Source organism: Onychostruthus taczanowskii, unplaced genomic scaffold (genome assembly GCF_017590055.1).
Source record: "Onychostruthus taczanowskii isolate IOZ18803 unplaced genomic scaffold, ASM1759005v1 scaffold45, whole genome shotgun sequence".
Lineage (NCBI taxonomy): Eukaryota > Metazoa > Chordata > Aves > Passeriformes > Passeridae > Onychostruthus > Onychostruthus taczanowskii.
The window spans coordinates 3,211,473-3,225,341 of record NW_024502014.1 but is presented as its reverse complement, the minus strand read 5'-3'; the positions used below and the strand labels follow the sequence as shown (position 1 = coordinate 3,225,341).

General features: G+C 43.3%; 1 protein-coding gene across 1 annotated transcript; it reads right to left on the bottom strand.

Moving 5' to 3' along the window:
• Positions 1–467: 467 nt before the first annotated feature.
• Positions 468–11,767, bottom strand: SLC16A14 (solute carrier family 16 member 14). The gene is made up of 6 exons (XM_041414471.1): positions 11,669–11,767; positions 9,137–9,274; positions 8,572–8,848; positions 7,585–7,728; positions 2,658–3,650; positions 468–1,148 (listed from the first exon to the last, which is right to left on the bottom strand). Exons 3-6 carry the CDS (start codon positions 8,831–8,833, stop codon positions 1,000–1,002), a joined length of 1,548 nt encoding a protein of 515 aa, XP_041270405.1. The 5' UTR covers positions 8,834–8,848; positions 9,137–9,274; positions 11,669–11,767; the 3' UTR covers positions 468–999.
• Between the last annotated feature and the right edge of the window lie 2,102 nt (positions 11,768–13,869).

Below are 13,869 nucleotides of genomic sequence, written 5' to 3'. Positions count from 1 at the left end.
CTTAGTCAGTTCATGGCACATTACAAGCAGCAACGCAACTGCTCATATGTAACAAAGTTGGTGAACAATTAAATTAAATTATAACAAAATTTAGTGTGCTGTAGTAGAGTTCATTCCCATGGAAAGAGTCAGTGGCAATGTTATTAATTCTACAATAACTCTAATTAGGTAAAGGGGCCAGAGAACTCAAACTGTTTCTGGAAACGTTTTCCAGTCACAGTGATATTTTCCATATGTTTCCTGTTTCTGCATTTATGGGTTTTTTTACTTCAGGTGCATTAAGTGTCACAGCATTTAAAATGCAGCCTATGTATTGAGGATGGCTACTTTAGATGCAGTTGATACTTTAAAAAAAACAAAATTAAAAATCGTTGAAGTAGAATCACAGAATATACTGGGTTGGGAGGGACCTATAGAGTCCAACTGAATCACTTCAGACATATATGAGAACTTTTCTTCAGATTTGCATCACAGAAATAGTAATTTTAGTATGCTGAATTAATGGAATTATTATAGTAGCATTTCAACAGTACTTGGCTAGCCAGGCAAGAAATGCAATAATTTTCTAGCACCCAGTAACTAATCTTTCATCAGATTGAATATATAGTAGAAAGGACTGTTATAAATCATTCATGTCCTGACCAAATTCTCTCATAGGACTAATGTAAATTAGAGTAACTGCACTGCAGTCAGTGGATTTTCACCAATGGTTAATGGTGAAATATTAAAAGAGAAGCAAGGGTAAGTGTTCTTAGCATTGTTCTAATATTGAAGTACTAGCAGTGTGCTTTTAATCACTGTATTTGGTACTTATAAAGTAAAATATATTAACTAATTTTAAAAGAACACTTCAAATAATTTATAAGCCTTATGGAGCACATTTGCTTTTCACTTAAGTGCACCTAAATGTGGTTGTTCTATACGAAAAACATCTTCATACTGTCACACAAGAGAAACACAAAACCAAAAAAGTTCTGTAAAAAAGTTCTGGAATTTGTTCTACACTTGTGCTTCTTCTGCAGATTTTTCTCTTGACTGTTTCTTTTGAATACAAGGTTGTATAAGTAAAAATATTATTCCCACCATGTATAGCAATCCAGCTATGTAAAAAGAAAAATCATATTTTTGTGTGATGTCATAGATCCAACCTGGAAAACAAGGACAGAACATGTTCGTTACAAAGTTAGCCAAAAAAAGTACATTTCATGAGAAAATACAAAAAGTACTTCACATTTCTTTCATGACATTTCTGTCAAATCCACAGATGCTTTGTGGAAAAACAATATTTTTCAAACAAGTTACCATAGTTTTGATTTTAAAATCGACATCTTGTAATCCCAAACCAATTAGATCCTCCTCCCTATCACTGCCTCTGTAAAATGCCCAATATTGGGTATTTCAAATGCTCTGCCTTGTGCAAACACATTCCCCACAGCTGTTTCCAAGCCTCACATACCAATAGAAGACTGTTCAAGAGATACAATCTCAATACTGCAATGACTCTCATTCCAGCCTCAATTCCTTTGCAAAAACACACTAAAGTTACTTCTTCATTAAAGTTACTTCTTCATTACTTCGGGAAAGCTTGGGAACCCAAATAAGCAAAACTCCCTCACTCCACGCTGGCTGCATTGCGATGTACCCACAAGGTCTGAAGCTCTCTTTACATTAGCTGCTTGCATCCAATTTGCTTCTTAACCAAAGACCAAATTCAGAGACAGGTTTAGCACAGACTGGGAGGTGCTGAGGGAACGTGGCAGAGTAAAACACTGCTGCTTTCAAGGGGCACTGAGAGAGCTTTCTTCTCACTCGTGTCGCTCACCCAGTGGCGGGGAGAGAAGGGGCTCTCGCTTTCCAGGGCTGCTCATGTTGCTGCTGGCTTCCCTTCAGCCTAGAGCTGACTATAGCCATGACATCCTCAAGATTTCTCACAGCTTTCTTCTCAGCAGCACCTTGGTAAGAGAGCTGGACTCTGATAGAGTACTGACAATCAGTACCTGTATCTCTTCTGTACTCCCCCACCTCTTTCCATGAGGAAATTTATAATGAATGTCTGTTTAAACCTAAGTAACTCTAGGAGAGCATACATACATTTCTCCCTTCTGCTGGGGATGGCAGAGCAGTGCAGTCCCCAGAGTAGGTATTTCTGGCTGAAGGAAGGCAAAGCAAAGTTAGTTAAATCAACACATCAGCTGGCAGTTTGGAGTGGGGACACCCAAACACACAGCGCTCTCCTTGGGGTAATGCTGTGGTACAAACAGCTGCCTACCCTGAGAACTAATCACCATCTCTTCATGTGGGTAAAGGAATGAGTATGTATAGTGCATATAGTATACAAAACATGAAAAAATAGGTTACACCTTTCTCATTTAACAAAAAAAAGTGTATGATAACTATTTTAAGAAAACATACCATTTTAAGGATAGGTTCTAATAGATTTGGGGCTATGTCCAAGAACTGTAATTTGCAATGTGAGGGCAGTGAGCTAGAACCCAGCAGATGTGACCTGTAAATCTGTACATTGTAAAGCTCAATGCTCCATTCTGGAGCAGCTGTGATTTTGTTAACTGCACATGCTCATAGCATAAGTTTAATAATACAAAGAGTCACACACTCATTACACAAACATTTGTTGGTTAGCAATTTGAACTTTTTACCTGCAAAGGGTGGTCCAAACAAAGCAGATATTCCATTGGCACAAATGATGATGCCATAGGCATTTGCAAGGTGTTTAGTTCCAACTAAATCTTCAGTCACAACAGGCATTAGAGAAAAATAGCCGCTAGAAAATCCTATTAGAGCACAAACCACAGCCAGGCCAATGTATGTCTGCATTAGTGGCAAAGTAAGAATGCAGGTGACCAGGGTAAAGTTAGCCATGAGGAAGACATTCCATGTGCTGATGCACGGCAGATCAGAGATGATTCCAAGGATCACTTTACCAAAAATATGAACAGTGGCTATAATGGATGTCAAAGGAAATACGTTGTCCTGTCTAGATAAGTTGTACTGCTTGACTATTTCTGGAAGGTGAATAAAGGGAATGACAAAGCTGCTATAGGCAAACAAAGCCCAGATTATAAAGGCCACGAATACTCTGTTGGTAAACAGTGATGCAGCTCCAAAGTAGCTGGAGTACCAGAGTGCAAAGCCCTTCCTGACTGTGACTGTCAGCTGGCTCACTGTCTTAAAGAGGCGCAGTCCATACATGCTCCTTCCACTTCCAGATTTACCTCCCATTTCTGTGTGCTGCACACTGGCAAGCACTTCTTCATTTGCTGCCTCTTCTTTTTTCTCTGGTTCTTCACCAAGGACTCCATTAGATTTTATAGTCTCTGTAGAATGGGACAGAGCTTTTGCCTGATTTTCTTCGCTATCATTTCTCACCACATATTTTTCACGGAGCTCTTTGGGAGAGAGCGGTCTCATGAGTGCCCCACAGACACAAAGGTTCAGGGAGATGGCCCCCTGGATGAACATGGCATTCCTCCACCCAAATTCAGTGCAGAGGTACTTCAATAAGGCAGTCATTAGGAATGCTCCAAACCCCGTTCCTGTGGTACTGAGCCCTTGTGCAAGTGCTCTTCTGTTCTGAAAATATTGCCCTACCATGACCACTGCAGGCAGATAAACCATGCCACTTCCAATGCCTATAAAAAAAATAAATAAATAAATCTGAACTGTTTGCCAGCAACGTAAAAAGAAGTGAAAAAAATCAGTTTTATTCCTAACTTTTTTGTAAGCATAGTAGTAAAACCAATAATAGATATTCAGTTCTGATGTTAGCTTTCATTTCTGTCTCATAGTGTTTTCCAAAATCTGCAATACTCATTCCAGTGAGAATGCAATACTGATATTTATTGCTAGAAAAACTAAACACATGGAATATAAAACCTTTATCTCACGTCAGCATGACAACACTGGAAAGTTACAAATGTCCCACAACCAATCAGTGACAGTTACTATGGGGGCAAACATAGACACAGCCTATTTTGAAATATCTGCAATTATAATACCCACATCTGATGGTATCAGTGACCAGAACTGCTTAGTGAGCACATCTTGTTGCTTTCACCTAAGTTCCCTAGCAATGAAGATTCCCACTGAGTTCCTGTCCTTGTTCAGTAATAGTGACCATGACACGTATTTGAGAAGCCAGTACGTGGGGTTAGTGCACTGGTGGGACCTCAGGTGGCCTCCAGGTTGATTCTCTTTGGGCAGTCCATGGAGGGCCACACAGTAGCTACTCAGTCTTACAAGGTAGATCTCTAATTCTGTTGGAAACCCCTCACCTGTAGTTAAAAACCAGGGTGGGTATTCATGGCATGTACTTCTAGCAGAAAACGATGAGGTGTGCAAACACATCGTTAGAGGTTCCATTTCACCATTTTTTCTCACAGCAAATTCTTCATAATTTGGATTTGAAATTTGGATTGGAACAGGTGTATGCAGAAAATGCTTCCCAACTCACTGTGATTGTAATTCAGAAGTGTTTTGTGACGGTTTTGTTTTCCTAAATAGGTGATAACATAGCTGCATGCAGCTGCAGCATGATCTAGCTGCAGCTAGGCCAGAGAAAGCCATGATTCCAAAAAAGCCTGAAAAAAGCCCTTCAACACCACAGCAGTGACCCTGGCCAGAGCTGACCCATTTTGCTTATTAGAAGTATTTCTTTCTTTCCTAGGCACATACACAATTGAGCTTTTTTTTGGGGGCTTTTATCTTGCACCAGTGTCCTGCCCTACACCCGACCACAGACTCGGGAGGCCTCTCTGCCCCCCAGAGAGCCCCTGCTGCTGGGGCTGCTGCCGGCTGCCATGAGGAGACAGCCCCGCGGCTCCGGGGGAGCCGGCTGCGAGCAGCTCCCTGAGGGAAGGGACCCTCGGGAATGTGCTGAGGGTGGCTGCAGATGGATGATGAGGATTGGGGTCAGAGGGATGAACTGAAGGCAGCAGCCATGAGCAGGCCCACAAGCGCAGCGTGGAGGCCCAGAGCTGATGGCAAGAGGTGGCCACCACAAGGGAAAAGCAGCTCTTTCCAGGAACAGCCATGAGAACAAGGAGAGACTTCCCCGGATGGGCCGGGACTGAGGGGATGGTGAGTGAGGGGATGGGATTGAGCGGGCAGGACTGAGGGGATGGGATGAGGGATGGGAGTGAGCAGGCAGGACTGAAGGGATGGGAGGGAGGGATGGGAGTGAGCAGGCAGGACTGAAGGGATGGGAGGGAGGGATGGGAGTGAGCAGGCAGGACTGAAGGGATGGGAGGGAGGGATGGGAGTGAGCAGGCAGGACTGAAGGGATGGGAGGGAGGGATGGGAGTGAGCAGGCAGGACTGAAGGGATGGGAGGGAGGGATGGGAGTGAGCAGGCAGGACTGAAGGGATGGGAGGGAGGGATGGGAGTGAGCAGGCAGGACTGAGGGTGCGTGAGGAGATCGTGAGGGAGGGACAGTGAGCAGAGGTCTCATGGAGCTGGAAGGAACCTCTCAGATATCTCTACACTGTTTTTCTGAACAGAATTACTCCTGCAACATCTCACTTCTCCATCTCACATAAAAGTTTGTCTCTGATTTTTTTTTTTCTCCCAGAAAATCAGGTTTTAAATTTAAACTCCTCTTTAAATTCTCTACTTAAACTCTGCCATTTTTTGGTTTGTGTGTGCTCTTTCTGAAAAGCAGCAGGGGCTGAAGAAGAACTGTATAGATTCCTGCCTGCTTGATTATATTCAATATATATGAAAACAGAAATTCTGAAAAAGGCAGGATCCTCTCTGTGATCATTGTTCTTTGTTCAGGAATTTACAACATTACTGAAGTCTACGGTATGGTGGTATAAAGGGTCATCAGAGTGATCTTTGCTAAGCTCACTTTGGATGGAGTATTTCTCCATCCAAAAAGCTAGATAGAAATTTATGTGTAGGAATTCTGTAGATTTCTATGAAATTCTATGAAAGGACAGTTTTAGAGAATGTAGAGTACTGAAGCTATTACTAATATTGCAAACAGTCCATTTTTGCCATAATGTTGCCCTCTGGCAAATGTAACATAGACAGTGCTTCATTTGCAAAATAACTGTTATCTGTGGAGTGAGTAACATTTCAAAGCCCCTTGAACTGCTCAGTGTTGCTCAGATAGTAATTAAAGCCCAAATTTTGCATTTCTTACATGGATAACTTTCATATTTCATATCTGTTAACAATATCTATTTTCAGAAATGAGCAGCAAACAAAACAGAGTAGTGCTTTAAGTACTTAATACTGGTTCCTCTACATAACTGACTTTATGTAACTGAATTTTTTCACAAGAAACATTGCTAGAAACTGAGCATTCAAGCACTCAGGATTTGTTGGTTTTGAAGGAAGATGCCTAAACCCACATCTTTTTGTATTTTGATTGGGCTCTTACACATGTCAAAAGGTTTTCTAGACATCTAATTTCATTCAAATGACAAAACATTACATCAGTCATTTTGATTTTAAAAATTGTAGTGGTATTAGTTGCTCTGAGTGGTTGTTGATCCAATATGAATAAATGTTATTAGAAACTGCATATGAAATACTGCCCCATACATTATCCTAGATGAGGCTGGGACAGAGTTAATTTGCTTCCCAGCAGCTCATCTGGTGCTGTGTTTTGGATTTGTGACCCAATCCCTGCTAACACAGGCATGGCTTAGCTGTTGCTGGACAGTGTTTACACAGCACCAAGGCCTTTTCTGTTTCTCACAGGGTGTTTCTCACCCCCTGTGAGTGGCAGAGCACCAGAAGCTGGGAGGGGATGCAGTGGGACAGGGGACCCCAGCTGACTGAAGGGACATCCCATACCACGAGATGTTGTGCTCAGCAGTAAAACTGGGGGAAGGGAGGAGGAAGGGAGGACGCGTGGAGTTGTGGCAATTCTTCCCAGGTAATAGTTACACGTGACCAAGCTCTGCTTTACTGGAAACAGCTGAAAGCCTGCGTGCCCGTGGGAAGTAGTGAATGAATTTCTTATCTTTGTTTTGCTTGTGCATTCAGCTTTTGCTTTATCTACCAAACTCTCTTTATCTTATTTTTGCCTTTCTGATTCTCTCCCCATCCCACTGTGGGAGAGGGAGTGAGCAGCTGTGTGCAGCTTAGCTGCCTACCAGCTGTAACCCACTTCAACCTTTAAAATGGGTTTTGAAGCAGCGCTGAATTTTCATAATCAAGTATTTTATTAATGTGGAGCAACTTCTGGAGAAAACATTTGTTATTCTTTCCTGTGACAAGGAGAGGAGTTAGCTAGATATGAAATTCATCTTTAAATTTTACTTGTCAGAGTTTGGGTTACAGTAACTCCCCTAATTAAAAATGTCCTCTAATGTATTCACTTGGGTAAAACTGATAGAAGTTCCACTTTCACATGGCAAATTTAAACAACAACAGAAGGGACTGGGCCAAATCCACTGAATAAATAATTTTCCTGAAAAGATAACAGGCTGTAAAAAGTGTAAAAGCAGAGCAGGAATAACTTTACAGTCTACCTTCCCTATTTACTCACTCAAATAAGCTTCAAAGAAATCAAAAATAATTGAAAGAACCTTCAAACATTAGTGCAGCTCTCACCAGCTGTCACTCCAAAGGTGAGGAAGAGGTAGTGCACATTTGAGGCATAGGCACTCAGTATCCAACCCAGGGCATTCAGGATCCCTCCAATTATGGCTGTTGTACGGCACCCACACATGCTGATGAATAAACCAATGAAAGGACCTGTTAAAAAACATGAAAGAAATGATGAATTTTTTATTTAATTCTTTATGCTCTAACAATTTTTCACTTTAAGTTTCTTAATGTTTTAAATAAAATGTTAAAACGTTAGGGAAAAACTTGTGCAACTCAGTTTGTTTACTTCTTAAAATTACTTCTTAAAATCATGGAAAGACAAATACAACCAAGTGATTAAATACTTAGCAAATACCTACAAGACCTGCAAACAAAGTTGCCCCATGAAGAAGGGACAGTTTAAACAGAGGAATGAGCTGAAACACTTGTTCCTCATGCTGATGCTGTAGGAGTGCAAGACATTTTCACAAGTAACTACAAGTTAAGCATTTTATCTTGTTTTCAGTAGAATAATTTAGGCAGATATAACTTTTCTCAGTATTCATTTAGGGAGTCATATGTGTCTATGTACATATATACACAAACATTTCCTCCAGATACTATTTTGGGTTGATTCCAAACTAAAAACTAAACAACTAAAAAAATGTATTTTCATTCAGCTGCCAAACTGAAATGTAAACTGTGTGAATTCAACACTTTCTCCTCACAGATAGAGCATGGGGATGACTCCAGTCTTCACAGATCATGTTTTCTTAATTCTAGGCAGACCTGGAAGTCACAGGCTTCCTTTCCTGCTCATGCAGTTTCCTGGGCTAACTGTCTTCCCTGTCATCTTCCTTGTTATTCCCTTTCTCCATCCACATTGTAAAATTGGTCCTGGTGACTTTAAAAGGTCAGCTTGGGACAACCATAAGAAAATACTTTAGGGATGAGTGGCAAACACATTCTGAAAATATATCCAGTTTTAACATAAGTGATGCTGGCACATACCTACAATAAGCGTGATGCCCATGCTGAGGGAGCTAACCCATGCTGTTAAGCCACGACTTTGATTAAACTCTTCAAGCCATTCCATGTTGAGTACTCCAAGGGCCATTTGGGAACCCATGATGAGTATGTGCACAAGGAAAGAGGAAAGTACAATCATCCAAGCCCATCCTCCATCGATGTTTGGATTAGGTTTAATTGGCTTACTTCCAACTTTTGAGTCATCTCCAAAATCATATCCAATATCCTCTCGACTAGCATACATTTTCTCCACAGTATTCTGAAGCAAATGCAGTAAATACCTAAAAACACATACAAAATAATCAGATTTTGTGGTTTGGTTATGGTGAATGCCATAAATCACTATCACATTTCACCACCATAGTTAGTGCTGTTGTAGTGAATACTGTGACTTCATTATTCAAATGCTTAGAAAATTGTACAATGCTTAGAAAATTGTCCAATTAATTTATTTCTTTGTGTAAGTTGTTATCGTGGCTGTCTATGCAGAAGTATTTACAGGCTGACAGTAGGCTGCATTATTTCCATTACTATATATTTTACTTACTTTTAGGTGGCTGAGAGCCCTCACTCTTCATGGGTTGACTGTGGTCACAAAAAAGATTGGTCTCCCTCTGTATATTACTTCTCTATGTCACCTGCTGTCCCAGTAAGATGATGCGCCTTTGTGTTCAGGTTCATAAAGCTTGGAGTAAAGAAGCAGCAGGTAGATGAAGTTACCACATCTTTTCAGAGGGAACCAGTTTGGGGATGTATTTTTTCCTTAGCAGTGGAAGAACAAGAATGAAGCTTGTCTGAAGAGAGCAAAAGATAAGGAATTCAGATTCTTCATTTTTAAAATGTTTTGCTTACATAAATCACAACAAGGCAATGGTTATTGCCCCTCTTTTTAATAGAGTCAACATGACAACAGTTTGTTATTATGTGTTCAGTTTCCATAGTATTAATCCTTATAATCCTACTAAAAGCTAAGATTTCTTCCAAATTAATGTCGATGCCTATCAGAATCAAACTGAGTGACAGAGTTACATGCACAGGTGTACATAGGATCAGGTCACACTGGCTTAATTTGATTACTTTGATTTATACTATTGTTACTCTAAGAGAAGATTGTAACACAAGGTGAAAATAATTTCAAAACCACTTTTAATTGATTAACAGTCAAGGTGCATAATCCAGTCTTCCCTCCCTCTGATTTCTGCTGCCACAGATTCAAATTTTACCCAACTGTGGAGCACCACATAGGTTTCCATGGAGACTAGAAATGCAATGATACAAATTACCAGAGATGGCAATTTTTTGTCTTCTTTTCTCCTTCAGAGAAAGAAAAAGAAACATCACGACAGTGGAAAGGGAAAAAAGATACCAAAATTGTTTTTAAATGCTCCTTATGTCTCCTGTGAGCGCTCAGAATGTTTCCCTCTGGGCTGGCTCCTCACTGCTGCAAACAGGCGGTGAACAGACAAACCCAGATTCTGTACCAACTCAAAATTTGTCTTTAAATACGTGAGTACATTTTGCTTCTCAAGTTACTACCTTTCCAAACCGTTTTACTTTTTTCTTATTGCTAGATAAACACACAGAGAAGGCTCTGGGGCATTCCACAGTAATCCATAGCTGGGGTCAGAGCTGGCCAGGCCCAGACACCAGTGAACACCTGTTGATACGTGCAGCCTCTCCAGCCTGGCTGCTGCCTAAGGTCCCTTTGTGCTCAAGTGTCACCTGACCCTTCCTGGCAGTGCAGGTAATCATGTGTAACTAAGGGCAGCTTGAGCATGTAGGCTCTGAGAGCACGCTGATCTGCCTCACAAGTGAGCTGCAGCTAAAATGTGTTGCACTCCTGGTAGCAAATCTTTCACAGATGGATGTTCTATAGTGACTAAGTTGTCATTAGCTCTAACTTGGCCATGGGAGGTGTTGGTGACACAGTGAGGAAGAACAAGAACTGTGCGCATTTAACACTTGCTGCACAGGCAGATAAGCTGGGGTCAATTGATGAGTTGTCAGTGGAAATGGATACTGAAATGCCTTCTAGGCTGTTTCTTTCCAAACTGGGAAACAGAGAATGGAGATAGTGCTTAGAGGTCCTTTGAGAGGTCCTGCTGTGTGTTTGAGGAAGGACGAGCAGCAGGGGAACAAGTCAGAGCCATGCACTGGTACAGACTGGTTTTTTGACCATAAAAGGACAGCCTGGTCACAATTATTAAATTATATTATTAGTTAAATTAAAGAGGACAGCCTTAGTCATAATTGTACCTCACCATTCTTCTGCAAAAGAGAGGTCTTAAAGATGACATCACAAGCCTTTCCTAATAACGTACTTGGAGCCAGATCCTCTGTTGTTGTAGGTTACTGGACTACTTACAGAGGATTCAGCCCACTCCCAAGGCACAGAGAGACTAGGTGCAAAAAGGTGATAAACACAGTGAATAATCATGCTAATTGGAAATAATGAGAAGAGGCAGAATGAAAGAAAATCACAAGCTGTTGCACATGCTCTGCATAAGATTAATGAAAATGTATGAGGGATATTACAGTGCATCTTAGATAATGGAACACAAAATTATGTAACTGAAGATTCAGAGTCAAGATTAAATGTAAAGCCTCACCTTTCTCTCTTATACTTTTGACTGGTTTTGTGCACACCTGAATCCTGATACTGGATACAAAAAAAAAATTTCTTCTTTGGACAGGAAATAGGCACATCTTTTACATATTTTAAATTATTTGAACAAAAATAATTGATATTGAGCTGCAAAGTTATGACACTCCTCTTTGCAGTCTTGCTGACAGAAGTGGCTTAGATTGAGTAGATGCAAGTTAATGTCATGCTTGTATCAACCCCCACAATCTTCAGAAAATGCATATACCATTTGAAGTGAATTCTTGCTTATTATTACTTTCATACTATTAACTTTTCACTAAGGTGACAAGTTCAGAGTGAATACACTCAAAAGCAGAGGAGGTCATCTCCAATAACTGCATAAACTCTCAGTCTCTGGATAAAGCAAGGATTGGCTGCCTGGATCTCCTCCCCAGGACAGTCTGATTGTCCCATGGCCAGGGGAAAGGCACATACCTGCCTTCAACTTTCTTCCCACACAGCACTGCCAAGAGCAGGCTCATGAAAGGCAGAGGAGCCAAATGAACTCTTTGCAATTGTGAAATCCTAGAGAAACTGTAGTGAAAATGACAGCAGCTGATGAAGCCAGCCAGTTTCCCCAACAAGCAAGGCAAGGAAGACCCATTCACAGTAACAGTGTTTGAATACAGCTCCTCAGGAAGAATTCATTTAAAGGCAGGGGAATCTGGATTCTTATTTGGTCACCTGTAAAAGAATGAGATTATTTTTTTTCCCCAGAAAAGCTTTTTAGACTATATGCACACAAAGTATGCAGAGCTCTTAGAAAAATGGTCCAAGCATCAGTGCCTGCAAAGATGCTGAGCTTTTTTGAAAACCTGACTCATGAACTATTTTAGGGACAAATGCAGATGCTGTAATAAGACCTAAGTTAGCAGCAAAACACCCAAGTTCCATGTACCATCAGTGGAGCTATGGCTCTTCTAGCTTGTAGTTCAACTAGATCACTGAAAAACATCTGCTGTTGCTATAAAAAGTATATGATTAATAATTTACATATATTGGGTCAACTACCTCCAGCATTTGACTGCGTCAGTGTTAAAAATTATAGAATAAAATTGTACTTTAGAGACAGTTCCAATGGATAAGTCACAAATGCATTATAACTAGTAATGAGGTTTACTTTGTAATATTCCCAGTAAACATGCCACATGTAATTATTTGGTTGATGAAGGCATACAGAGGAAACATTGCTAAAAACATGATTTATTTTGATTGTCATATGTTTCAGCAGTCTTGTTTCACCTTGCTAACATGCCGAGCACTTCAGCTGTCAGCAGCTTTACGGAGATGTGGACACCGGCCACCTCTGCCAGTCAGAGCCCCAGTGCATAAAAATGCAAGCCCAGAAAGGAACACAAAATCGGGGAAATTAAATGCTTAAAAGGCTAAACTAATTGCCAGAGTCACAAGTTTGCATAAAGTCGGCAGCAGTTCTGTTTCCAGACCAGGAGTGCTGTCCCTGCTGCCCCTCCCTGAGGGATGCTTCCAAGCCCTGCTCAGGCGGCTCCCCGGAGACCGCTCGGTGCTGCTGTGCCGCGGTGAGACCCACGCGTGGTGCCCCGTCCCCCACCATCTGAGCAGAATTGGCTCAGAGAGTGGACGGTTTGCTCCCCTTGGTCCCACGGGCGTGGGCAGCTTGCATCAGGCGTGCACCTCTGTTTTGTACAGGCTTTTGAGCAGCCTCTTTCGGGAGCAGCCCGAAGGCAGGGGATGTGCTGCTTTCTCCCAAGAGAGCAGCTTTGGGAGCTTCACACGCGACGCCTTCCCAGCACTCCAGTTCGGTTCACCTATGCGAAGCAGAGCTGGGGTAGGGACGGCCGCCACCGCCCGGGCCGCGGGGCTGCCACAGGGACAGCTCAGCAGCGGTGTCGCGCAGCCCGGGGCCGGGGATGGGGCGCGGGCTCGGCCCGCGGGGGCTGCGGCGGGGCCGGGCGGCGGGGGCGGCGTTCTGGAGGCGGCGCGGCCGCGGCACCGCCCGCCCGCGAGCACAAAGGATGACCGCGAGTTACCCCGCTGCGGCAGCCGCGCTCCTGGTCCGCCGCACCTCCGAGGGGCCGCCGCCCCCGGCCCCGGGAGCCCCGCGCCGGGACAGCCCGGGACAGCTCGGGACAGCTCAGCCCCGCACAGCCCAGCCCCGCACAGCCCAGCCCAGCGCGCCTCTACCGCAGGCGGCGTGGCCGCTGCGCGCTCCCCTCCCGCGCCGGTGCCGCTGCCGTGTGGTGGCTCCCGGCTCCTCCCGAGGTACTCACCGCGTCGAGCTCCGCCAACGCCGCCGTCCCTGAGCGCCTCGGCACCGAGTCCCGCTGTCAGCCCAACCCGCGGCGCTGCTCCGCGCCCCGGGACCCCGGGGGCTGCTGCGGACTCCGGTGTCCACCTGCGCCCCGCTCCGCTCAGCGCCCGCGCCGGCTCAGCCTCGCCCCTGCTCACCACCCTGGGGCTTATTTTCCATAAGAGTGCGGCACCGGTCTGGGGCCTCCTGCTCCCCGGGCAGCTCGTCCTCTGCACCGCCTTGTCTCCATTCTCTGCAATTTCAAATCTCCACGCTCTTTCATTCCTGCGATACCGGCTAATTCTGGTTTGGCAGAGCAGATTTGCAATCCTCTCACATGCACACTCTTGTGGCTGAACGAAGTTTA